Source organism: Mauremys reevesii, linkage group 11, assembly GCF_016161935.1.
Source record: "Mauremys reevesii isolate NIE-2019 linkage group 11, ASM1616193v1, whole genome shotgun sequence".
Taxonomy (NCBI): domain Eukaryota; kingdom Metazoa; phylum Chordata; order Testudines; family Geoemydidae; genus Mauremys; species Mauremys reevesii.
This window is the reverse complement of record NC_052633.1, coordinates 50131933-50153326: the sequence shown is the minus strand read 5'-3', so window position 1 is coordinate 50153326 and position 21394 is coordinate 50131933. Positions and strand designations below refer to the sequence as shown.

At 41.0% G+C, this 21394-nt stretch overlaps 1 protein-coding gene across 12 annotated transcripts in view; it reads left to right on the top strand.

Annotated features, from left to right (window-relative positions):
* The window catches only part of FMNL2 (formin like 2), a 269726-nt gene that overhangs the window by 157824 nt on the left and 90508 nt on the right, over positions 1-21394 (top strand). For all 12 annotated transcript variants that reach the window (XM_039494530.1, XM_039494526.1, XM_039494527.1 and 9 more), the window contains 4 exons: positions 6604-6684; positions 10283-10359; positions 15802-15885; positions 19422-19574. In XM_039494530.1, the coding sequence (XP_039350464.1) occupies positions 6604-6684; positions 10283-10359; positions 15802-15885; positions 19422-19574 (395 nt within the window). The remainder of the gene's footprint in view (positions 1-6603; positions 6685-10282; positions 10360-15801; positions 15886-19421; positions 19575-21394) is intronic.

The following is a 21394-nucleotide window of genomic DNA, read 5'->3' as shown; positions in this document are numbered from 1 at the left end:
TTCACCAAGTTAAAAACATTTTCTCAAACTAAGAGAAAGTAGTTTAAAATTCCTCCAAGATTCAAGTATCAGAATGTTCGGTACTGCTCTTAACAGGTCTGAATACAGCATATTCCCCACAGAAGAATGTAAATTTCCCAGCAGTTTTATAGAATAAGATGTCTGTCTGACTATGGAACAGGCATAACAAACAATATTTTTGTTATATCAGTGTGTAATTAGATATAGCATGTCATGGATTCTGGCTGCCAGATTTATGATTCATCCAGTGGTTCCCTAGAAGATTAACCAAATTATCCTATGCATTGGGAAAATGCTGTAAAGCTTTGCATTCCCCTCCCATTGCAGCTTTTCCATCAGAAATATATTTCACATTGAGATGAGCATTTTTCACCATTAGAATATATCAGCATGTCAGTGAAGTGGGGAAATAATCAGGCAAAATCAGATCAATCAAAATTAGTCAAAGGCACAAAAATGGAATTTGCTAATTGAATTCTAGCTTATCTGTTCACTTGGAAGTGACAGAGGAGGAGAAAGACCTAGATGAATTGATCGATCACAGGATGACTATGAACTGCCAATGTGGTGTGGCCGTGAAAAAGTCTAATGTAATCCTAGGATGCATCAGGTGAGGTATTTCCAGTAGAGACTGGGGAATGCTAGTGCCATTATACAAGGCAATGGTGAGACCTCCTCTGGAATACTGTGTGCAATTCTGGTCTCCCATGTTTAAGGAAGATGAATTCAGACTGGAACAGGTGCAGAGAAGGGTTACTAGGATGATCAGAGAAATGGAGAACTTCCTTGAAAAGAGACTTAAGTAGCTTGGCTTGTTTAGCCTAACAAAACAAAGGCTATGGGGAGATATGATTGCTCTCTATAAATACATCAGCAGGACAAGCACCAGGAAGGGAGAGGAGCTATTTAAGTTAAGGGGCAGTGTTGCTACAAGAACAAATGAATATAAACTGGCCATCAACAAGTTTAGGTTTGAAATTAGATGGAGGTTTTTAACCATCGGAGGAGTGAAGTTCTGAAACAGCCTTCCCAGGGAAGTAGCGGGGACAAAAAACCTAATTGTTTTAGAGACTGAACTTGATACATTTACTGAGGGGATGATATGATGAGGTTGCCTACAGTGGAATATGGCCCATCTGCGACTGCTATTAGAAGTTATCTCCAATGGCTGGAGATGAATCACTAGATGGAAAGGGCTCCGAGTTGCTACTACAGCTAATTCTTTCCCAGGTGTCTGGCTGGTGGGTCTTGCCTTGCTAACATGGTCTAACTCGGGTTCTCAAACTGGGGGTCAGGACTCCTGAGCGGGTCATGAGGTTTTTACCGGGGGCGTTGCGAGCTATCAGCCTCCACCCCAAACCCCACTTTGCCGCCAGCATTTATAATAGTGTTAAATATATTTAAAAATGTTTTTTCATTTATAAGTGAGGTCTCACTCAGAGGCTTGGTACGTGAAAGGGGTCACCAGTACAAAAGTCTGAACCACTGGGTTAACTGATCATCGTATTTGTGGTTGGGAAAGAATTTTCCCCCAGGTCAGATTGGCAGAGTCCCTGGGGGTTTTTCGCCTTCCTCTGCAGTGTGGGGCATGGATTGCTTGCTGGTTTGAACTGGAGTAAATGGTGGAGTCTCTGTAATTTGAAGTCTTTAAATAAAAATGTGAGGACTTCAGTAACGCAGTCAGAGTTATGGACCTATTATAGGAGTGGGTGGGTGAAGTTCTGTGGCCAATGTGAAGGGAGGTCAGACTAGATGATCATGATGGTTTCTTCTAACCCTAAAGTCTTTGAGAAATAATAATAATAAATAATCATACTGGAATCAAATGAAAATTGTTCTTTTCTTTTAAATTCTTCCATGTTTCTCTTGTCTCTCTCAGCTCCTTCTGCTCATTTAATACTGGCCGCCTTTCTGCTCTTTCGCACAATCTTTCCCCATGGGTACAAGAGCCTTCCCTTCTGCAGCTTCTCCTGCTCTGAGCAGCCTTCCTGTATCTTCACCTTATCAAACCAGCTAGACAACCCTAGCTTTGTGTGTCAGAGCACAAGGATCAAAGAATTTGACAGCCCCTTGTGCAGGTGCCCACTAAGGAGAGCCCCGTTTCCTCCTTGTGTACCATAGAGGGGAAGTCACTGTCCAGCCCATAACCTATAAAACAGTAAAAACCCACTAGACTAAATGCAGTTATAACCCAAAACTATCCTTGAAAATGAGCACAGAGACTTAGGGCCAGATTGTTTCAGTGTACTGGCCTGGGGAACTTTTGGGAGAAGAGAGAGTCTGTACAGAAGAGTTGAACTGTAGTTTAAGTGAAGCAAAAGCCAGTTTCTAGCTCAGATATAAAAATCTGAGCTAGATATTTTAAGGAATAGCCTTCCTTTGGAGGAAGTATTTAAACAAAGAGCTGGGAGAAAGCTGACAGGTGCTGAGGAGCCCTCAAGTTGAACAGCCATCTGCTAGGAATTTTTGCCATACATAGGTATTACTCTGTATTAGAGCTGAACTTGAGGATGGATAGGTTGAGATCACAGAAGTAAATTCCATGCAAGTGAAAGTGTGTTAGATTAGGAAGTTAAATAAATGAAAACAGGGCTACGACCCAACTGTAATAAAAGTTAATAAACCAACATGAGAACCACCAAAGCAATAATTGGTGACCTATAGGGAAACATTCTACATAATAGGAATAGAGGAATGACATAATAGACATTTCTGAAGCATGGTGGAATGATAAATCAATACTCTGCTACCTGGCTATAGTAACTATACTGGAAGGCTAGATTAAAACATGCATAACACTTAACAGATTCTGCAGAATCTAACAGAAAATAAACAATCTGTGCGGGAAAGCCCATATAGTAGATTTATACTGATACAAAATCCAGTGCATAAAAATGAAACTATAAAGCAGCATTTGACTACTAGCTTCCAGAACAGGAAAACAATAGTATTGAGGGAGATCAAAGAAGCAATTAAGTCTAATAAACCAGTGATAATGAGTGACTTCATCTACCCACAAACAAAATGGTCAAATGTAACAGTGGGACAAGGTTCGGATTGCTTCTTGGACAGCTGGTTCTAAATCACACATGAAGAGAGGCTATTTTCATCTTACTCAAGTGTAATACACAGGAGTTGATTCAAGAAAAGATTATAATTCAGTCTTTAAGTGATAGGAATTTGGCTCTAATTCAGTTCAATATCTTCAGGAGAGACTTTCTTTCAGACCTATGGTTAAATTCTCTGCTGACATAACCCCATTGAAGTCAATGGAATTGAAATTAATGGAGTTACACCAGCAGAGAATTAGGCCAGGCCTAGTGCCAGTATAGTTATGTTGGGTAAGTGTGTGATTTTGTTCATGGCATTTCTATACCAAACAAAAGCTCTATTGTAGATGCAGTTATACTAGCATAAAAGTCCTTTGCCATATAGCCCATTGTGCTCAGAGAACTGGCATACACTATACCAGCAAGAGCACTTTTTGCTACTACTGCATCTACACTAATAGGTTTGACAACAATAGCTACATAGGCAAACCTTTTCTAGTGTAGACCAGGCTTTGGGCTCCTACTCTTTTTTGAGTAATAAAGATGAGGACTGTCTGTGATTGAGATGTTAAAAGAGAAAGTGCTGATGAGACCTTATTATATTAGAGAGCAACAAGTTATTAGGAGTGAGTGGTATATACTCAAAACTTCTGCAGGAGCTTAAGAATGAAGTGACTTACAACTTCTGCTAACAAAAATATGTACTCTCTCATTAGAATCAGCTACAGAGGAGAGGAAGGGAACAAATGTCCACTGCAAGATTTTTTATATCTTCCTTTTTGCACCTAACATTTGGACCTGGCTAGCCAGAGATATGCAACTGGACTGGAGGGACCACTGGTCTGATCCACTATTGGAGTTCCCCTGTTGTGCCTCCCTCTTGCACAAGTGATCTCGCCAGGAATGTCTCAGAGAACCATCTTTAGGTACATCTGCATGGGGATGAAAGCCCTGTGGTACGTCCGTGGCTGGTCCGGGTTAGCTTACTCAGGCTCGCAGAGCTTAGGCTGCAGAGCTAAAAACTGATGTGTAGACATTGGGGTTTGGGCTGGAGCCCAAGCTCTGGGGCCCTCCATCATTGCAGGGTCCCAGAGCCCGGGCTCCAGCCCAAGCCTTGAATGTCTACACCACAGTTAAACAGCCCCTTAGCCCGAGACCCATGAGCCCGAGTCCTCATGGGTTTTTAATTGCAGTGTAGACATACCCTTTGTAGTCCCCTGGAGAGAGGCCTGGTGCCGTTGCAATTCCTGGTTAAGACACTGCTCCCTGCTAGCACACCCTGGGGCACAAGTCACTCTGGCTCACGAGTCATGTACAGGCAGAGGAAAGCCTGAGTCCCCTTCCACACTGTAGGGCACATTTAACCAGTTGGCTATTCTCCCAAGAGATGGTTCAGGGAGCATGCTCCACCTGCACTTCAGTGAACAACTAGAAGGCATTGTGTCTTCCTGAGCCATAAAACATTCTGTAGCTTCCCTCTCTGTGGTCCTGTGCTGGGAGGTTCAATCAGGCCCTTAATGAGAGTTTATACAATTGTAATGGAGAAATGGAATTTTCAATGGAGAGTCATATCTGTTGGCTCTCCATCTCTTAGTCGTGGTGGGACAGAAGCTGAGTCAGGTGTTAGAGGGCATGTAATTATTGCATAGCTGATCCAGGCCCTGCGCAGTTCGTTCAGCTCTTAGGTGGACTTTAGCTACCAAACCTATGACAGCTGCAATCATAGCTGATCTTTTAAGTGGAATAATATCAATATAGAATAGAAATTCACAGAGCTGACCTGATAATGGGGATGGAAATGTTGTACCTATGTAAAAGCCTAGATAATTTAGGAATTGATATCAAGAGGATAGGCAGGTGGATTGGACTATAGACCAGAAGGGAATAAATAGAAATTAAAAGTCTGATGTGATTGTGAATCATTGTTTTAAGGAAAACGACAGAGCTTTCAGCTCTCTTCAAGCAGAACTCTCCTCAGTTATCAATACATTCAACATTCAAACAGTGTTGGCAGATAGTAGTAGAAAAAGTTAGTTCCTGTGTGTGGTAAACATATTAGTGTGCAGGATTTGTGTTGACATAGAAAGTAGCATGTGGTATTATGGACATTGTGGATTTAATGCATATTGATGTAGGATAAACAAACACTTCAGTGTTATGTGTAAGCATTGTAAAGTCCTGTAGACATTACAACACTGTGTAATTATGTAATCAGTCTGAAAATGAAAGGGAAACTTTTAAAAATCATTTTTCAGTCCACAGGAGGTAAGAAAGCCAACAGTGTTACAAGATATAGTCATGGTTCTTGTCCATATGAAATACTAAAGCTGGAATGTAAAGCTGTCCTTTATTCAACTGGAAATTAAGGAAAAGAACTGATAGGACATAATCACAACTAATCTGCTTCCTTCCTCCGCGGGTCATAATTTCGTGTTATTACCCAGCTCTTTGCTCAGTGAAGATGCACACACTCATTCACATACACACTGTAAGGTAAATTCTACTGAAAAAACTGATTTCTCAAGGAGAATAAGAGCATTGGCATCCTAAGGAGTGAAAGTGAAATTTCTCATGGGTGCAGATAGAAAGGTTCTTCCAAATGTCCAAGACGGTGCAGAAAATGCAAGAGAGGTCCAGGGTAGGAGTAGGGGAAGTGTAAGAAGTATAAAAAATCCCAGGTAACAGAGCCCACCAGTGCTGTACCCTGGTAGCTCTTTGATTTGTGCTCGTCACCCTTACATGTACTTTACAGTTAGTGTAAACACCAATGATCCTGTGCAAAGATGCCAACATCAGACTGAAAGTATGTGAGTGTGAGTAGTGATTATCCAGAATACTCTTGACAACTTTAATGAGGGCTGTTAACTTTAGCTTGACATCCTCTCAAAAGCCTTTTTAAAAGGAGTCAATATTAGGCAAATGCTGTGTCTAATTTTTTTTCCAGGTACTCGCTACTTCAGCCTCTTCCCCCTATAGTTTTGTGAATGATCTATACCCTATGACAGGAGAATGTTTGCCTATGGGTGGTATTTTGTACGGTATAAGTTTCAGTCAGTTTAGGACATCTGAACAGATTGTGGTATGAGAAGTGTCACTGTTACAGTTAGCGCTCCTCCCTCCTCCCCCTTTTGATAGGCCTTGTGTAAACACACACAAAGATGTGGTCCCTGCCTGGAAGAACTTGCAAACTAATTTATAATTTTAAAAAATCACCTATAAAGTTAACAACCCCCATTTCCCGTTTCTTGAAATACGAATAACTGTAAAAATGTGGGTTCTTCCATAAAGGAAACCGTCTTGGCCTGTCCGTTATGTTTTTAATGTTGTTCCAAATTGTAAAATGTGTGCCAGCCCGTGTGGTGACATCTTTTAAACAAACCTATACAACCATCTCTTGTATACTTAATTCTTCCAGAGCTTTCAGGCAAGTGAGGTTTATCTTACAGTTTCAGATATATGCAGCTGAAATTCATAATATATAATATACAGTGAGTCACTGCTTGAATGTCTGATGATTATGTGCTCTCTGCAGGAAAGATTTCAAGTGAAGAATCCTCCACATACATATATCCAGAAATTAAAGGGCTATCTCGATCCAGCAGTAACCAGGAAGGTAAGAAGTATTCTGTGTCCTTTAGTATGCTTTCACTTCTGCACTAATAGGCAGAATTATCCTTGATATGAGTTCCTCCCTGTGTGTGAAAGGCCTTGTAAAAATCTTGAAGTCCATGTCTCTACTACAGCGGCACAGCTATGCCATTGTAGCTGTGCTGCTGTAGTGCAGACACTTCTTACATTGTTGGAACGGGTTTTTCCACTGATGTAGGCAATCCACCTCACTAACAGGTGGTAGTTAGGGCCACGGAAAAATTGACCTGGCTGTGTCTACAGTGTGGGTTAGGTCAACCTAACTGTGTTGTACAGGGCATGATATTTTTCATGGCCGTGAGTGACGTAGCCATGTCGGCCTAAGTTTTAGGTGTAGACCAAACTTACAAAAGTCTCCCAGATTCCAGTCCTAACAAAACAGACAGAATCAAAGAGAAATTGTTAGAGCATTGTAGTTTTCACAGTTCAGTAGGCAAAGAGCTAAATAGGTGTTACAAATAAAAGAAACATTTGGCATAAGGAAAGATAGATTTAATGACTTGTGGATGCAGCAAATAGCCCAGGTTATTAATGGATTACAGAACCTTGTACCTCATGGTTCCTACTTCAATTCCAGCCATTGCTGGTGGAAAATGAAAACTGTTACCATCTGATAGCTCTTTTCTCAGCTATATGAAAGGAATGTTGTGTTCTCAGTGCAGTTCCTAGTGGCTGTTCGTCCGCATAACAAAAACTACTACCTTTGGCACTAGTTGACCCTTTCTTGACAATCTCATCAAAGAGGTCAAGGGGTGAATGGGAATGGAGAGTAAACAGCAGACTTGAAATGAACTCGAGACCTAGATGGATATGTCTACGCTATTAACACTACAGTGGCATAGCAGTAGAGCTGCAGTCATGTGGACGCTTGCTACAGTGACAGAAGGGGTTTTTCTGTCATTTTACTTAATCCACCTCCTCGAATAGCTAGGTTGTCAGAAGAATTCTTCCATCAATCTAGTGGTATCTACACCTGGACATAGGTCGACTTAACTGCATCTCTCAGGGATGTGAAGTTTTATGTGTAGACCAGCCCTGTGTTTGAGATGGACTACCAGTGTTTGCCTAAAACAGCCCACCAACTATCAGCCCTTGATCCGCTTTTCTTTAGAGAACTGTTCCCACCTCCTTTACAGCTGGGTAGGGTAATGAACCACCTGCCTCATTATGTCAGCCGAGGTCCCGTATTCCTGCTAACAGAAGGAGTGTTTTAGGTGAACACTGTTACTTAGTCCTATCCTGATCTTTCTGGGGTCAGATGGAGGCACATTGGCAACTCAGTTGGGGAAGTTTGCTGGCTATCCTGTGGATAAAAAGAGTTTAGTCTCTGAGGTTTTGAAGATGGTAGTACATTCACAAGGGGCCTCATCCCATTTGCTTTCAAATACATTTCAAATCACTGGTATTTATTTACCTCAGCTGTTTGCTCATATTCTGTGTTGATGTTTTTAACAGCTTTTTTCTTTCTTTAAAAAAGGTAACCAGAGCATAGCTCCTATCAATGACTGGTTCTCCTTCTTCCAGCTTAAACAATCACTGCTTTGTGTTGCAACACAATTAGCTTAATTGGTGCCTTGTGGTAAAATACATATCCTGCCACAATGCTCCAAGCCCAGGACCAACCACATACTGCAGTTGATGTGGGCCTATGTTATTGAAGAAATACAATGGGGCATACACTAGGTATCATTTTTTCCTGTTGGCCTTCATTAGCTCATGTCTTCAAGGCTGCAATAAAAGTATATTCTGACACAATGCCTCCCTTGTTGTGGGAAGTGACGAGAAGGAAATGCCATTCTTGACTTTAAATTTGTCTGCAGCTGATTATAGTAAAAAGAGAAAGGAAAAAAAATAAACCAAATGATAAACAGGGGCTTTGTTTTTTCCTGGAGGATTTTTCAGATTCATGTAGTGTTTGGTTTGCTCTCTGGCCAGTCCATGGGCACATTAAAACCTTTTTTGTCCTAGTGCGATGTCAGACTCCCCCATTATGACAAAATCAGTGTTACCTAAAAATAACTTAATCAAGTTTCTCTCTTTTGTTTTATTTTATATAACTAGTCAGTCCAGACTGCAAAGGGGAAAGATTTACAATTGGGCTCCCTGGACTGATGGTTGGGGGACTATTCATATTACCATAATTATTGCTGTAATTAAGGTTGTGTCAGCATTTTCGATCTTAAATGCTTGTATGGTCAGGAGGAGGTAGTTCCAAACACTGCTGTATAATATTCATTTGGGGTTGTAGCTGGGTATGCAAAGTCTCCTCCTGGAAAAATAGCTATTTTTCCATGTGAGCTGCATTTTCAGACACTTAGGTTAGTCATGTTTAAATTATATATTGCTAAACAAATCACAGTCTGGTGGCTTCTTATAATCTTATAAATTACAGAACACTTAATTTTCCCTGCTCCAGGTTGCAAACAGCAACACTGTTGGAGGAGAATGACCATGCAAGAGGCAGTTGTGGAACATTCGTCCCACCTCTGTCTCTCCCCCGTCCCAGCTTTCCCATCACCACTGCAACACTAGACTAAGGCTTTGTCTTCATTGCAAACAGAAAAGAGATGTGTTTTTACATCACGACACAGCTATATCGAGGGAAGTGGAGTCCCTGCAGTGACAGGAAACCCCCTTTTGATTTTGTAAGAAGAATCTACACTATGGTGCTTTGGCAGCATAGCTATGGCACCGTTGCTGTGCCACGGTAGTGCCCGTAGTGTAGACATGGCCTCAATCTGATCAGCAATCAGCATTCGGTGATATAGTAAGAAACATACAGGAACATTTCCTCTCTCACAAGAAAAATCCCCAAAGAGATTAAAGGCCAAAAACCACATTCAGTGTAACACAGACCAGTGTTATACAATTCAAACTGCTCTTCATTCACCTTGAGGATAAGGATAGAGTCGGCTTGAACTCTGAATTTCTTGGGTTCATGCATTCCCGCTCTTGTTGCTACTGGTGGAACTGCACTGATAAAGCAAGATTATTAGAGTGTTCTGTACTGTATTGCAACCCAGTAGTTCACTGATATTTGCATTTGATCTGAGCCTCATTCCAGCTTCTAATTTTGCACCTACAAATAATCACAGCACACAGATGGTAGTACTGAGATATCTGGTTATTTGTTTGCACTTACAAACAAGTGATTTAAATGCCAACAACTCTTGTGTTGTGGAGACAAGATTGCAAGTGCAAAATTATTGGCCATTGCAGAAAATCAGGTCCCTATGCTGGAACTGTCTGTGAAATATTTGGTGCTAAAATAGAAATTGTATTGTAAAGAAATATATATACACCTTTACAGAATTTTAATTCTCCTTTTCCCTTCCACACTTTCAAATGCTGAAACTACTAATTGAAAGCAGGAGTTATCTTTCCAAGTGTCTTTTAGTTGCTAGTCTGATTAACAGACTTTCATTTCTTAGGATTTGGAAATGTTCTCACTATATTTTAATATTTAACACATTCTGTCTCCTATGGAATTTTGGCATTTTTTAATAGCATGATATGAGTCCAAATATGTTTCTTAAGTATTTTTTCCTCCAACTGAATTACAGAAATTCAGAAGACGAGTCCAAGAATCTACGCAAGTACTACGAGAACTGGAAATTTCTTTAAGAACAAATCATATTGGGTAAGAGCTATTAATAATCCCAGGATTTGGGTCTTTATGTCTACTGACTGCTAGCTTTGGGCAAATATCTCCGTGCTCTTTAAGGAATGAGATGTCCTAATGTATCAGTCACTAAAGATTAGAAGGCTGGGATTTGGGCTGTGCAGTACATTAACATGTTAGCTGGTCATCCTTGAAGGCTCACTTTTAATCTGCTCACTGTGGGCCCAATCCAATTGCCTTTGAAGTCAGTGGGAAGACTGCCATTGATTTCTTTAAGAGCTGTATCAGGCCCTGGGGTAAATCAGAAGAGAAATGAGACTGACAGGGTCTGCAGTTTAGTCAGCCATTTCCCCCACCCCATCCCACCCCCTGATTTATAGCTTCTGCTCAAGAAACCTCAGGTCTGGAATAGTAGTAGTTTTGCAGAGGAGCAATGAGATGTTTTTGAAACTTCCGCATGCCATGTTTGCATAATGCCTTACTGCTTGCTAATGCTATCAGTGTTTTACTTTCACAAGCACAAATCTTTCTTCAAATATTAATATGAAAATGAATTTTGGAGAATACACTTTTTTAATTCCACATGTCATTTCAAATGCTTATTCATATCAACTTTGCCAACCTATACTCAGAACCAGACTCTGAAACTGATGGAGTAGAAGCATTATTCAGTATTAGCATGTCAGACCAAAATACAATTTCTTTAAAGTTTGTTAAATGGTTCCAGTACGTATGCACCTAAAATAGGCTCCTTAGGAAGATTTCTGCACTTGGCGATTATATCTTGATGAAACAAGGAAAGGAATAGTTGTTATCAGATTGACTGATGCAAAAGAACAGCTGTTTTCTTAATCACAGCGGGTTTACTTCAACAGAAAACTCTGTCTGCTAGCTTCTTTGGCACAGAGGTCCTAGAAAGTAACTGATTTTGACTCTGGATTTGATAAAGCTAGTGGCCCTAAAAGCTGGTTGCACTCCACAAATTATTTCTGTAAGTCCCTTTGCCTCATAACAATGTCACAGCTGCTTCATACTTATAAACAATGTACATTACCAGAGAGATCAGGCAGAGTAAAATAGACATTGAACTGTCTGCATGGACAGAATTTCTGCACCTACAGCACTGTCAGGGAGTCCTTGGACTGCCAGCTAAGTCTTGGACAGTGGGAAATCACTCAATATTTTAAAAATAAATTTTGAGGTGTTTGTTCACTAAAGATTACTTAGGCTGATGCGACAAAGAGCTGGTACTAATCTGTTTGAGGAACCTCTGTCCCGGGGTGATGGCAGTAGTTTCAGCAAACATTGTGAGCACAGTCTTTGTGATGTCTTTCCAATGGGCCTCTTTCCTTACATGGGCCTGGAATAGTTGTTGGCTTAGCTACATGAGAGCTGTATGTCTGTTCCATGGTATGTTGTGGTGTGCTGCTAAATCCCAGAGACTAAATATGGGAGCAAGTAACAGCCTCAGATTATGGTGGATTAAAATCAAGATTCCACTCCTTAAGAGCCAAAACTGCAGTTGGCAACCAGCTGTGATGAAATACAGTAGGATAGTGCATGTCCGGGATTTCCACAAAATGTCAAAAGACTTTCTGAAACATTGCAGAAATGAAGTGAAATTGACCATCAAATACTGAAGTGAGACCATCATTTCTAATACCATGTTGGCAGGGTTTCAAAATTTCAGGATGAATCTGCCAGAGTAAGCCAATGCAATCTGTAAGCAATCGTAGTAGTTTGTCAGCAGCTAAAGTACAAGCTACAAAATGCTGTGGACAATTTTTTTTCCATGGAATTTTCAGTGGAGGTTTTCAGCACATCAGCTCACTCTTGAATTTTTGGAGACTTGCACCAGAGTTAGCCTTTCAACTCCCATTAAAGTCCATGTCTGACTACGGCTAAAATGTGTGCCGTTTTTTTATAACATCAGAGTGGTGATGTGTGGCTGTTGCCACACAGTTTAAAATAAGTAACCCACCCAAGGCTGACTTTACGAGATAAAGGGGTTCTTTAGAAGAAAATCCTTCTAAAGGTGACAGTTTCCCCTTTCCCTCCTGTACAAGATTGTAAGCTTCTTTGGGGTCTTTTTGGGGTCACTAGGTTTTGAGCATATTATAGATGCTATTGGAAATTAATATATAATAATCCTCTGTGCTTCTCTGGCATACTGTAAGAGACAAGGAGTATCATAATGCATAGCCTATGTTTTTGTGTGGAAATTCTTGACATGTTCCTTCTTACAAGATTTGAAAATGTGAAGGAGTTGTTTCCATGTGGTTGTTCATAGAATTGAATCCAGACATCAGCACTGCCGAGAGCGACAGCCTTTTGGTGTTTTGGTAGAAGTATGAGGTAGCTCTGTGGTGGGAGAAGTGTAGTAAGTCTTATTTTCTGCCTGGATAAAATAGTTTGTTTGTTTTTGCATAGTTTTTTATGGTTAATTGTAAACAATTTGGGATGGGAGTTAAGAGAAGTGTCCTTTCTGTTGTAATTAATAGCAGTGGGGGGTTGGCATGGCACCTCTCTCAGTTTAATGGAGTGCTCAGTTTTCATCTGGGCTGTTCTGAATCCCTTAAGCAGGGCCTACAGAACACTGATACTATCCCAAAGTCTCTTGGGATATTACACACATATCACATCATCACTACAAGACAACTTTATCTTGGATGACAAAGTTCAATAAGTGTCATCATTAAGGAAAGTCTGTTTTACAGAATGACACTTCCATTTTTCCTGAGGTAAACGCCGATCAGCCCAGGGGAAGAGAAGAATTATAAAAGCCGCTTTTGATTGTTTGACTCTTAATGCTAGTGTTGGCTGGCCATGGCCTCACTATTGGCTGAATGATGACACTTCTTTTGGAAGATAATCGTTTCTGACTATAGCTATGCTAAGAGCTCCTTAAGTATAGAACATGGGTGCTGGGAGGGGTCCCAAGGGCTGAGAGTTGCTTTAAAAGGTAACATAAATCTGTGGGAAATGCAGCCATATCCGCTGACAACTTTGGGATTGGGAGCTGCCAAGTAGCTGCAGAGAAAATGAAATCACTCTGGGTTCCATGGAGAGGTGAAAGAGAGAACTCTTTATGCTAATAGAAGTAAAGTACTGCAGAAAATTAAGTGTCCTCAGTGGAGCTGCTCCATATTTAAACGGGTGTAACTAAGAATCTTAGTAACAACATCTTAGTACTTGAATGAATATATAGATGCCAATACAGTGTGAACTGCGTGTTTTATAATAGTTTTCCATCTTAGATCCATATATAGCACCATTTTGAAACACCTGAACACTCTTGATATGTGGCAAACATCTAAGCGCACTCCATCTCCTGAGTCCTTGCTGCTTCCTGCTTTATTTCTCCCCTTTCCCAGAATAAATAATTTCCCACTAGAGTCCAAAAGCATCCAGGCTGTGTCATCTCAAATACAAATTTATGACATATCACAGATTTCCAAAAGGAACCATTATGGCATATTTTGTAAATAATAGTCTTAAAAAATCAGTACAATTTCCAAAATGCATGTTTTTCCTTCAGTCAACTGGATGAAAGATATGTGTGGCAAAATCTATATCATATACTACTCCTGGGGGAATTCTGCGCCACTGCGCAATTCAGAACATGCACGTAGAATTTCCTTTCCCCCACAGATATGGGCTGCAGTGCTGCTAGCCACCACTAGGGGCCGCTGGCCGCTGCAGTTCCCAGCATGCCCTGAGGGAAGGAGGGGGTGGCGCACAGGAATCTCCATGCAAGCCTGAGTTTCTCCCTCTGGATCCCTGGGCTCTGGGGGGAGTGGATAGGTGTCTGGGCTAGGGGAGGCACCCATGGCTTGGCTGGGGGAGGGGGGGCTGTGGGTATCGGGACGTGGGGGGCCCTGTTTCTGGGCTCTGGGTGGAGGGGTGCGAGTATCTGGGCCAGGGGGCCCCACAGCTGGGCTGGGGGGGGGCCCTGGGGCTGGGCTCTGGAGGAGGTTGTGGGTGTTTGGCCCCCCAGCTGGGCTCTGGGTGGGGGGCGGGGAGGAGGAGAGAAAGGGCAGAGAAACAGGAACTGGGTTGTCAGAGGGGTTTCTTTAACTCTCTACTCCCGAGGGAATTTTTGTGTGTCTGTATTGTTATAGACATACTTGCTGACAGGTATTTTGAAATAAATTACCAAAATACTTGAAACTGGCGTGATTATATAGTGTTATTTTGACAAATAAAATGTGCAGAATTTTGCCGAATTTTAAAATATTGTGTGCTGAATTTTAAATCTTTTGGTGCAGAATGCCCCCAGGAGTAATATACATATCAAGATGTTTATTCTACAATGTAAACAGTGTGCTCTAAAACATAAGGCCTAAAGAATAACTCAAGGCTAGATTGTAAATTTACAGTCTCCCCTGAGTGAAGGGCATCACACAAATGCACTGCCCCAAGAGCAAACCAGGGAGGGAATTGTAACTCTGTCATAATTCACTCTCTGGCTCTCAATTTATTCCAGGGGTAAATAATCTGCTACTGATACATACTTTGTTATGCTGGTTGGTGGATTGAGGAGGTATGGTGGATGAAGCCAAATCTCCACCCATTGTCTACTCCTTGGGTTTGCTCAAAACTGGGTCCAGATTCTCAAACCTTGGCAAACTAGCCCTGAATTTTTCACTTTTCCAATAATAACCAGTTAGGCTTTGCAGGATTTCAGATTTTATTGTAAATATTTTGCACGGCTCTGCTTTAGGGGCTTGAATTTACTTTAACAGGTTAAAGCTTTTTTTTAAAAAAATTGATCATAGTAGTATGAGAAGGAAAACTTATTTTTAAAGAGGTATGAAGTACATCTTTGATGTTATTATTCCTTAGCTTTTTTGTTGCCTATAACTTCTTGAAAGATCACTAAATGCCTGTACATGGAAAAAATGAAGCCAATTCATATGACTGTTGCATTTCAAGAAGCCCATAAAAGTTGCTCTAGTATTGGCTGGTTCTGTGGTTTGTGCAGCTTGCTGTGCCAGAAAGGAGATGAATGTGGGTTTGGAAGGAAGCTTCAGCTACATTGGTAGTGTCGTCATGGTACATGTCTACTAACTACTCCAAATTATACTGGACCTTTCAACAGGAACTTAATTATTATGGGGAAATGGGCAGCACTTACCAGAACCAGGTTTCTTTATTAAAAAGAAAAAGAACAGCAATATATCTGTGTAGGTTTTTCTGAGTAGTGCAAAGTGTGCGTGGTATAGATATTAATGGTAGAGAATGTTTTCTTATTTGTGGTGCTGCGGAGGTGTTTGTTTCCACACATAAAAGTATATTTGTGAACCCTTGGTTCTTGAGTGAGAAATGAAAAGCTTTTGCTCAATATATTTCTTTTCACACAATGGATGTTTTTGTAGATTGACTGAAACAAGAATTTCGTCAGACATGCCCCTGCACTGAACAATCAAATGCACTGATCTCTAATGATTTTTCTAACAGATGGGTCAGGGAGTTTTTGAATGAAGAAAACAAAGGCCTGGATGTTCTGGTGGAATATTTGTCATTTGCACAGTATGCAGTCACGTAAGTAAAACATGGCTTTTGTTCACCAGGGTTCGCAAAACAAAACAACATAGTGCAATATAGATAGACTGGCAGAGAGTAATATCTAGTCGGATGCTGTGCTATTCCTGTAAAGTTGTTTCCATTGCAGTAGCTTGGCACAAAATTATGTAGGTTCCTTAGAACCAGAGCAAATGGCAAAATTACATCCCAAATGGTAGATCAGAGTATATTGCAGAGAGAAGGAAAACAAAAAACTTTGCTTATATATTTATGCTGTCCAAGCCAAAGGTGGATTAGGGGTTTGTGTGGCCATGGGCCAGAGCAAGTAGGGGTCCCTCCCCACCCCTTCCGCCTGCAGTCCCTCCGGCCTTCGCCACACCCCCCACCACGTTCCCGGGGTGAGGGGTCTTCCCCTGCTTCCTGGCAGGAGTGCTGGGCGGGCAGAGCAGGGCAATCCCACCATGTCCCAACCCCACCCAGGGTGCTCATTTTTCTGGGGGGCCCCCAATTAGTGGGGGCCCCAGGCACAGGCCCAGTGGCTAATCCACCACTGGTCAGAGCAGTTTTTTTTAAAGATTAGTTATATCTGTTTTAGCTTGATCTCCTCTAAGTGGAACAAAGTACAGTAAAGAATGAATAAATTTAGCATTACATCCAGATAATGGCCTAAGAAAAATGGCCAATTTTTTGCCTTCCTTTCCAAAAGCTTCTTTTAGATTCCACGGTTTGTGTTCCTTCCCTCAAATATCATAAGATCATGTAATGGACATTATATTCTTAAATATTAATCAATAACTTTATATAGGCAAAGTTGAACTAAGTACACCCAGACTATTTTTTCAGCCATGTTGTATTATGATAAAATAATTCCTACGAAGTTCAAAGCAAAATACCGTATATACTCGTTCATAAGCCAATTTTTTTTTAGTAAAAAAGGGAAGCACCAGAGAAGGGGGTCGGCTTATGAACGGGTATAGAGAGGAAGAGATGGGACACAGGCCCTCCCCCCGAGAGGGGAAGCAAGGAGAGGCAGCACGGCCAGCAGAGCCAGAAAGGAAGAGGCAGGGCCAGAGTCTCTCCGCTTCTTGCCATGCTGCTCTCCCCCCAGCCTCTGAAGCAGCTGGAGCTCCGGGGCTGGCAGGCTGCAGCCGTGCCACTTGGCCCCGCCCCCCAGAGCAGGCTGTGGCCACGCCGCCCAGTCCGCTGGAACATGCTGTGGCCGCGCCGCCCAGTCTGGCCCGCTGGAGCACTCTGTGGATGCGCTGCCCAGCCTGCCCCTGGCCCTCCACAGATAAGGTGGGAAGGGATGGGATGAGGAGAGTGTGGGGGTCCCAGGCTAGGGGTGGGGTCATGTGGGGGGTGGTCACAGGGGTTACTCCCCTGACTCCCAGCTTCTCCCCCCCAGAAATGTCCCCACCAGTTGCTGTCCTGGTCCATCACGGTAAGCAGCTGGTGCCGGGACACTTTGTTTACTTAGATTTACCTCCATGCCTGCGGACGCTCGAGGTAAACAAACCATCTTGGCCCCCCAGCGGCTTATCCTGATGTCCCTGGAGCCAAAGTTTGCTGACCCCTGAATTATAGGGTTGGCTCATGAATGGATTATAAAAATTTTCCATTTTTACTTGTCCATCTTGGTGGGGGGTCGGCTTATAATCGAGTATATAGGGTACTCACATTAACTAATTCTCACAATACTCTGGTAAAGCTGGATAGGTATAATCAGATCACTTTTATGGATAGGTAGATTTCAAGAAAGAGAATATCTATTAAAAGACCACATAGGAAGTCAATGGCAAAACTAGGAATAAAAAAGGAGCCCTGGTTCCCAGTTGTCTGACCTTACCACTAGACAACACTTCCAAATATATTGTTATTTATTCTGTATTAAAACAATGCAAAGTTGAAAAAAATTATTATGGGCCAGTGCAAATCATTGACTGAAATGGAGGTAATTTAAACAACTGAGGATATGTTCTCACATACTCACAGGGTTTAACTTCACTATATTTAGGCTTGGAAGGATTCGATTTTTGACGGTAAGTGTTGGTAAGTCTCGATTTTGTTGTATGCACATAAACCAACAAAAAAATCCATAAGTAAGAATCTGCATTTACAAATAGGCAAAGTGATAAAATTGCTGCTTGAGAACTTATTAGAGTTTGATTTAAGGATATTTACTTTGTGTATTTTGTCATGGGATGTAGTGAATTTGTGCATTTACAGTTATAAAGCTTTAAGTTTTTGAATATCAATGTCCAATGTCATAAAATAATAATTTTCTGACCTCCCCTTCTATTTTCCTGCAACTGTGAAAATTTAAATAGATAAAATATTGCTTTAAAATGCTTAAAACTCATAATTTTGTGCAAATAGGAAAATTTAAATAAATAAAAATAGAAAAAAATCCTTAGAATTGATCTCTGTCAAAATGGTAAAAAATATGCCAACCCTAATTCCATTGTACATATAACTTCTTATATGAAATGAATGTGTTAAGAAAAGATAGCGCTTTACACTGTGTTGTACATGCAAACTCTAGCTAAGTGGAGCCAAAGTTTTATTTTTAGATTGAATACATGCAGATATATACACCTCTACCTTAATATAAGGCTGTCCTCGGGAGCCAAAAAATCTTACCGCGTTATAGGTGAAACCGCGTTATATTGGACTTGCTTTGATGCGCCGGAGTGTGCAGCCCCTCTCCCCCGGAGCACTGCTTTACCGCATTATATCCAAATTTGTGTTGTATCGGGTCGCATTATATCGAGGTGGGGGTGTATTACCATTGAAAAGAAATGAGACTTTGGTGGAATTATAATAAAATTAATGAAGGAAAATTATATATTTTAAAATATTACTAACACTGGAAAAACTGCACACAGCTTGTTTTAAAGATTTCGTTCCTAAAATTGTATAAGTGGAAGCAAGTTAACTTGCCAGAGTTTTTTTTTTCTCTCTAACGTGGTAAACGTAAGCAATAATCTCAAAAAAAGTAAGAAGAACAACCAACTCTTGCTTTAAATGCAACAAAGTGGGTAAGGAGTCAAAAATCAAGAAAATCTATAATGATTTCAGTAATGTATTACATATGGTTCAAGATTAGCCTTGGCTAACAAACCAGTATAAATGCTCAGTCACTATTGATGGATGAAATTAAATTAATAGCCACACTATGTATTGATTTATTAAAATAAAATTAAGACAGCTTTGAGCTTCCCCCTCCACTCTCCAAGGCTGTTATTCATCAGCAAATCAGTCAATGTTTTATTTTTTTACACTGAAATAAGATTCATTCATGGCTTTTTGATTCTTCTTAAATTATATCCCTGTGTTGCTCATTTCTCCTTTTGTCAAGTTCCAAATTTGCTGCAAAATGTACTTGAATCTAGCACTGTGTTCCAGCTGAAGGGAAATTGTTTTGCATTGCTTTTTTTCTTTTTTCTTGTAATCTGTTGGGACTTGGTAAATCTGCAGATGTTTAACAGGAAGGAAAAAAGCTATGTAGATCTTTTTTTGTGTAAGCCTACATTAGAATTTCTATTTCCTTTCAGTTTTGACTTTGAAAGCTTGGAGAACAACGTGGAAAACTCAATGGATAAATCCAAACCTTGGAGCCGTTCCATTGAAGACCTGCATAGAGGAAGTAACTTACCCTCGCCAGTTGGCAATAGCATTTCCCGCTCTGGCAGGCATTCTACTCTACGGTAAGGCCATTAGAAATGTGGGCGCATGATTGAGGAGGATCATGTTGGTTTTAAAGTTATAATAATAATAATTTGCATTTGTATAACACCTTTCATCCCTAAGCCCTGTACAGATTCAACATACGTAGGGAACAAAACAGTTTGCACTGAAATGCAACCAACTTTCAGGTGGAATGAAGCAGTAACTTAACAGCACACAGCAACTCTATGCAACAGTTGAGAGGATTAAGAGAGGAATATATTGTCCATTTTCAGTGGCAGAGTAATTGAAGCAATTGAATAATGTAATTATTCAAATTAGAATGTAGCTAGCACACTGGCTGCAATCTCTTCTCTTGCAGACAGTGCCAAGGGGTCTTTAATGACCGCAAGTGGCCAGGCCTTCATATCTAACATCTCATCCAAAATGCAGTATCTCCAACAGCACATTGCCCCCTGAACATCATGCAGGAGCACTGTATCGAAGGGAAGACCATTGCCCTGTAGCAATTCCACCATCACCTCTGGCAGTACTCTGAATTTTACTTTGAGGTCTCCTATTCAGGAATTGAACACATATTCACCCTATTTAGTTTGTGATATCTGACGGGATAACTGCTGAAGAAAGCATAGATGGGGACTATTTTATATATGTTCGTGCTACGTGACTACTTTTTAATGTTACTCAACATAATAAACAGCAACTTTAGGGTACCAATATATAGTCAGTTGTGTCAGCAATTCAATATGGCAGATGGAATTTAATGGTCTGTGGTTTTCAGTTGTTTGGCCTCTTTAGGATATTTCTGGTTAATATCAGCTATTGAGAGGATAAAGAAACTTGGGACCACCAAGTATTTAGTATTTTATTCTAGATCTTCCACTTGAAGTTCACATTTGATTTGCCAAGTACTGCTAGGTTGGGCTTTCTTAGTCACAGATCAGGGGATACATGGATGCACTTCAAGCTACAGCAGCAGTTGGAATGGATCTGAAGTCTAGAAGATTTAATTCAAGGATTTCAAAAGGCTAAAAGGAAAAAAGTGGAGACTTGGTGCTGGACACACCCTTGCTGAGAATACATAGAATTGTAAAATGAAGTGAAATCAAGTTGGCCCAGGGGACAGGGTTTTCCTGAAAATGTAGCACAGGAGAAATCTTTTTTATTCCCATTGATGCACTGAATTATTAGAGTGGGTCATTTTAATCTCCTCTAAAAAGTTCTGTCACTGTACCTGGTACCCCTGAGAAGGCCAATATGACACACCCCCTTATGCTACTTGTGGACTGCAAAAGGATTTTAGTATAGGCATTTAATTCAGAGTCCGGTATTTATCATTCAAGAATGTTATTTTAGGTGGATTCTAGTCCTGTTCTTTGTCACTGGGAGGTGTGTGTGACTAGTATACCAGGAATGCATAATTCAGGTGTGCATTACATGCTGCTTACATTTTTTCTCTTCCTTTCCTCTCGTTTCCTTCCATCCTTCTTTCCTCTTTCATGTATCTCCTCTTTCCTCCTCCTCCTCTTCTTTTTCATATCACCTCCTCCTCCTTTGCATCTTTCCTTTCTCCTCTTCTCCCTTTTCCAAACCTCCTCCTCCTATCCTTCATTCCTTACCTTTTCCTCATCCACTCTCATCCATCTTTCAAAATGCCATCAGATCGGTTTCTCTGCCTGAACAACTTCAGTTCAAACGCCGCCAGAGCTGCTTTTCACCCAACTGTCTCTGGAGCGGCTTCAGTTTACACTCTGCTGGTGAGGCTTCAAGCCGGAAAATCTCGTAAGTCACAGGTGTAAGGTTACACCCAGGAGAGCTGCGTAGTACATGGTAGCAGGGT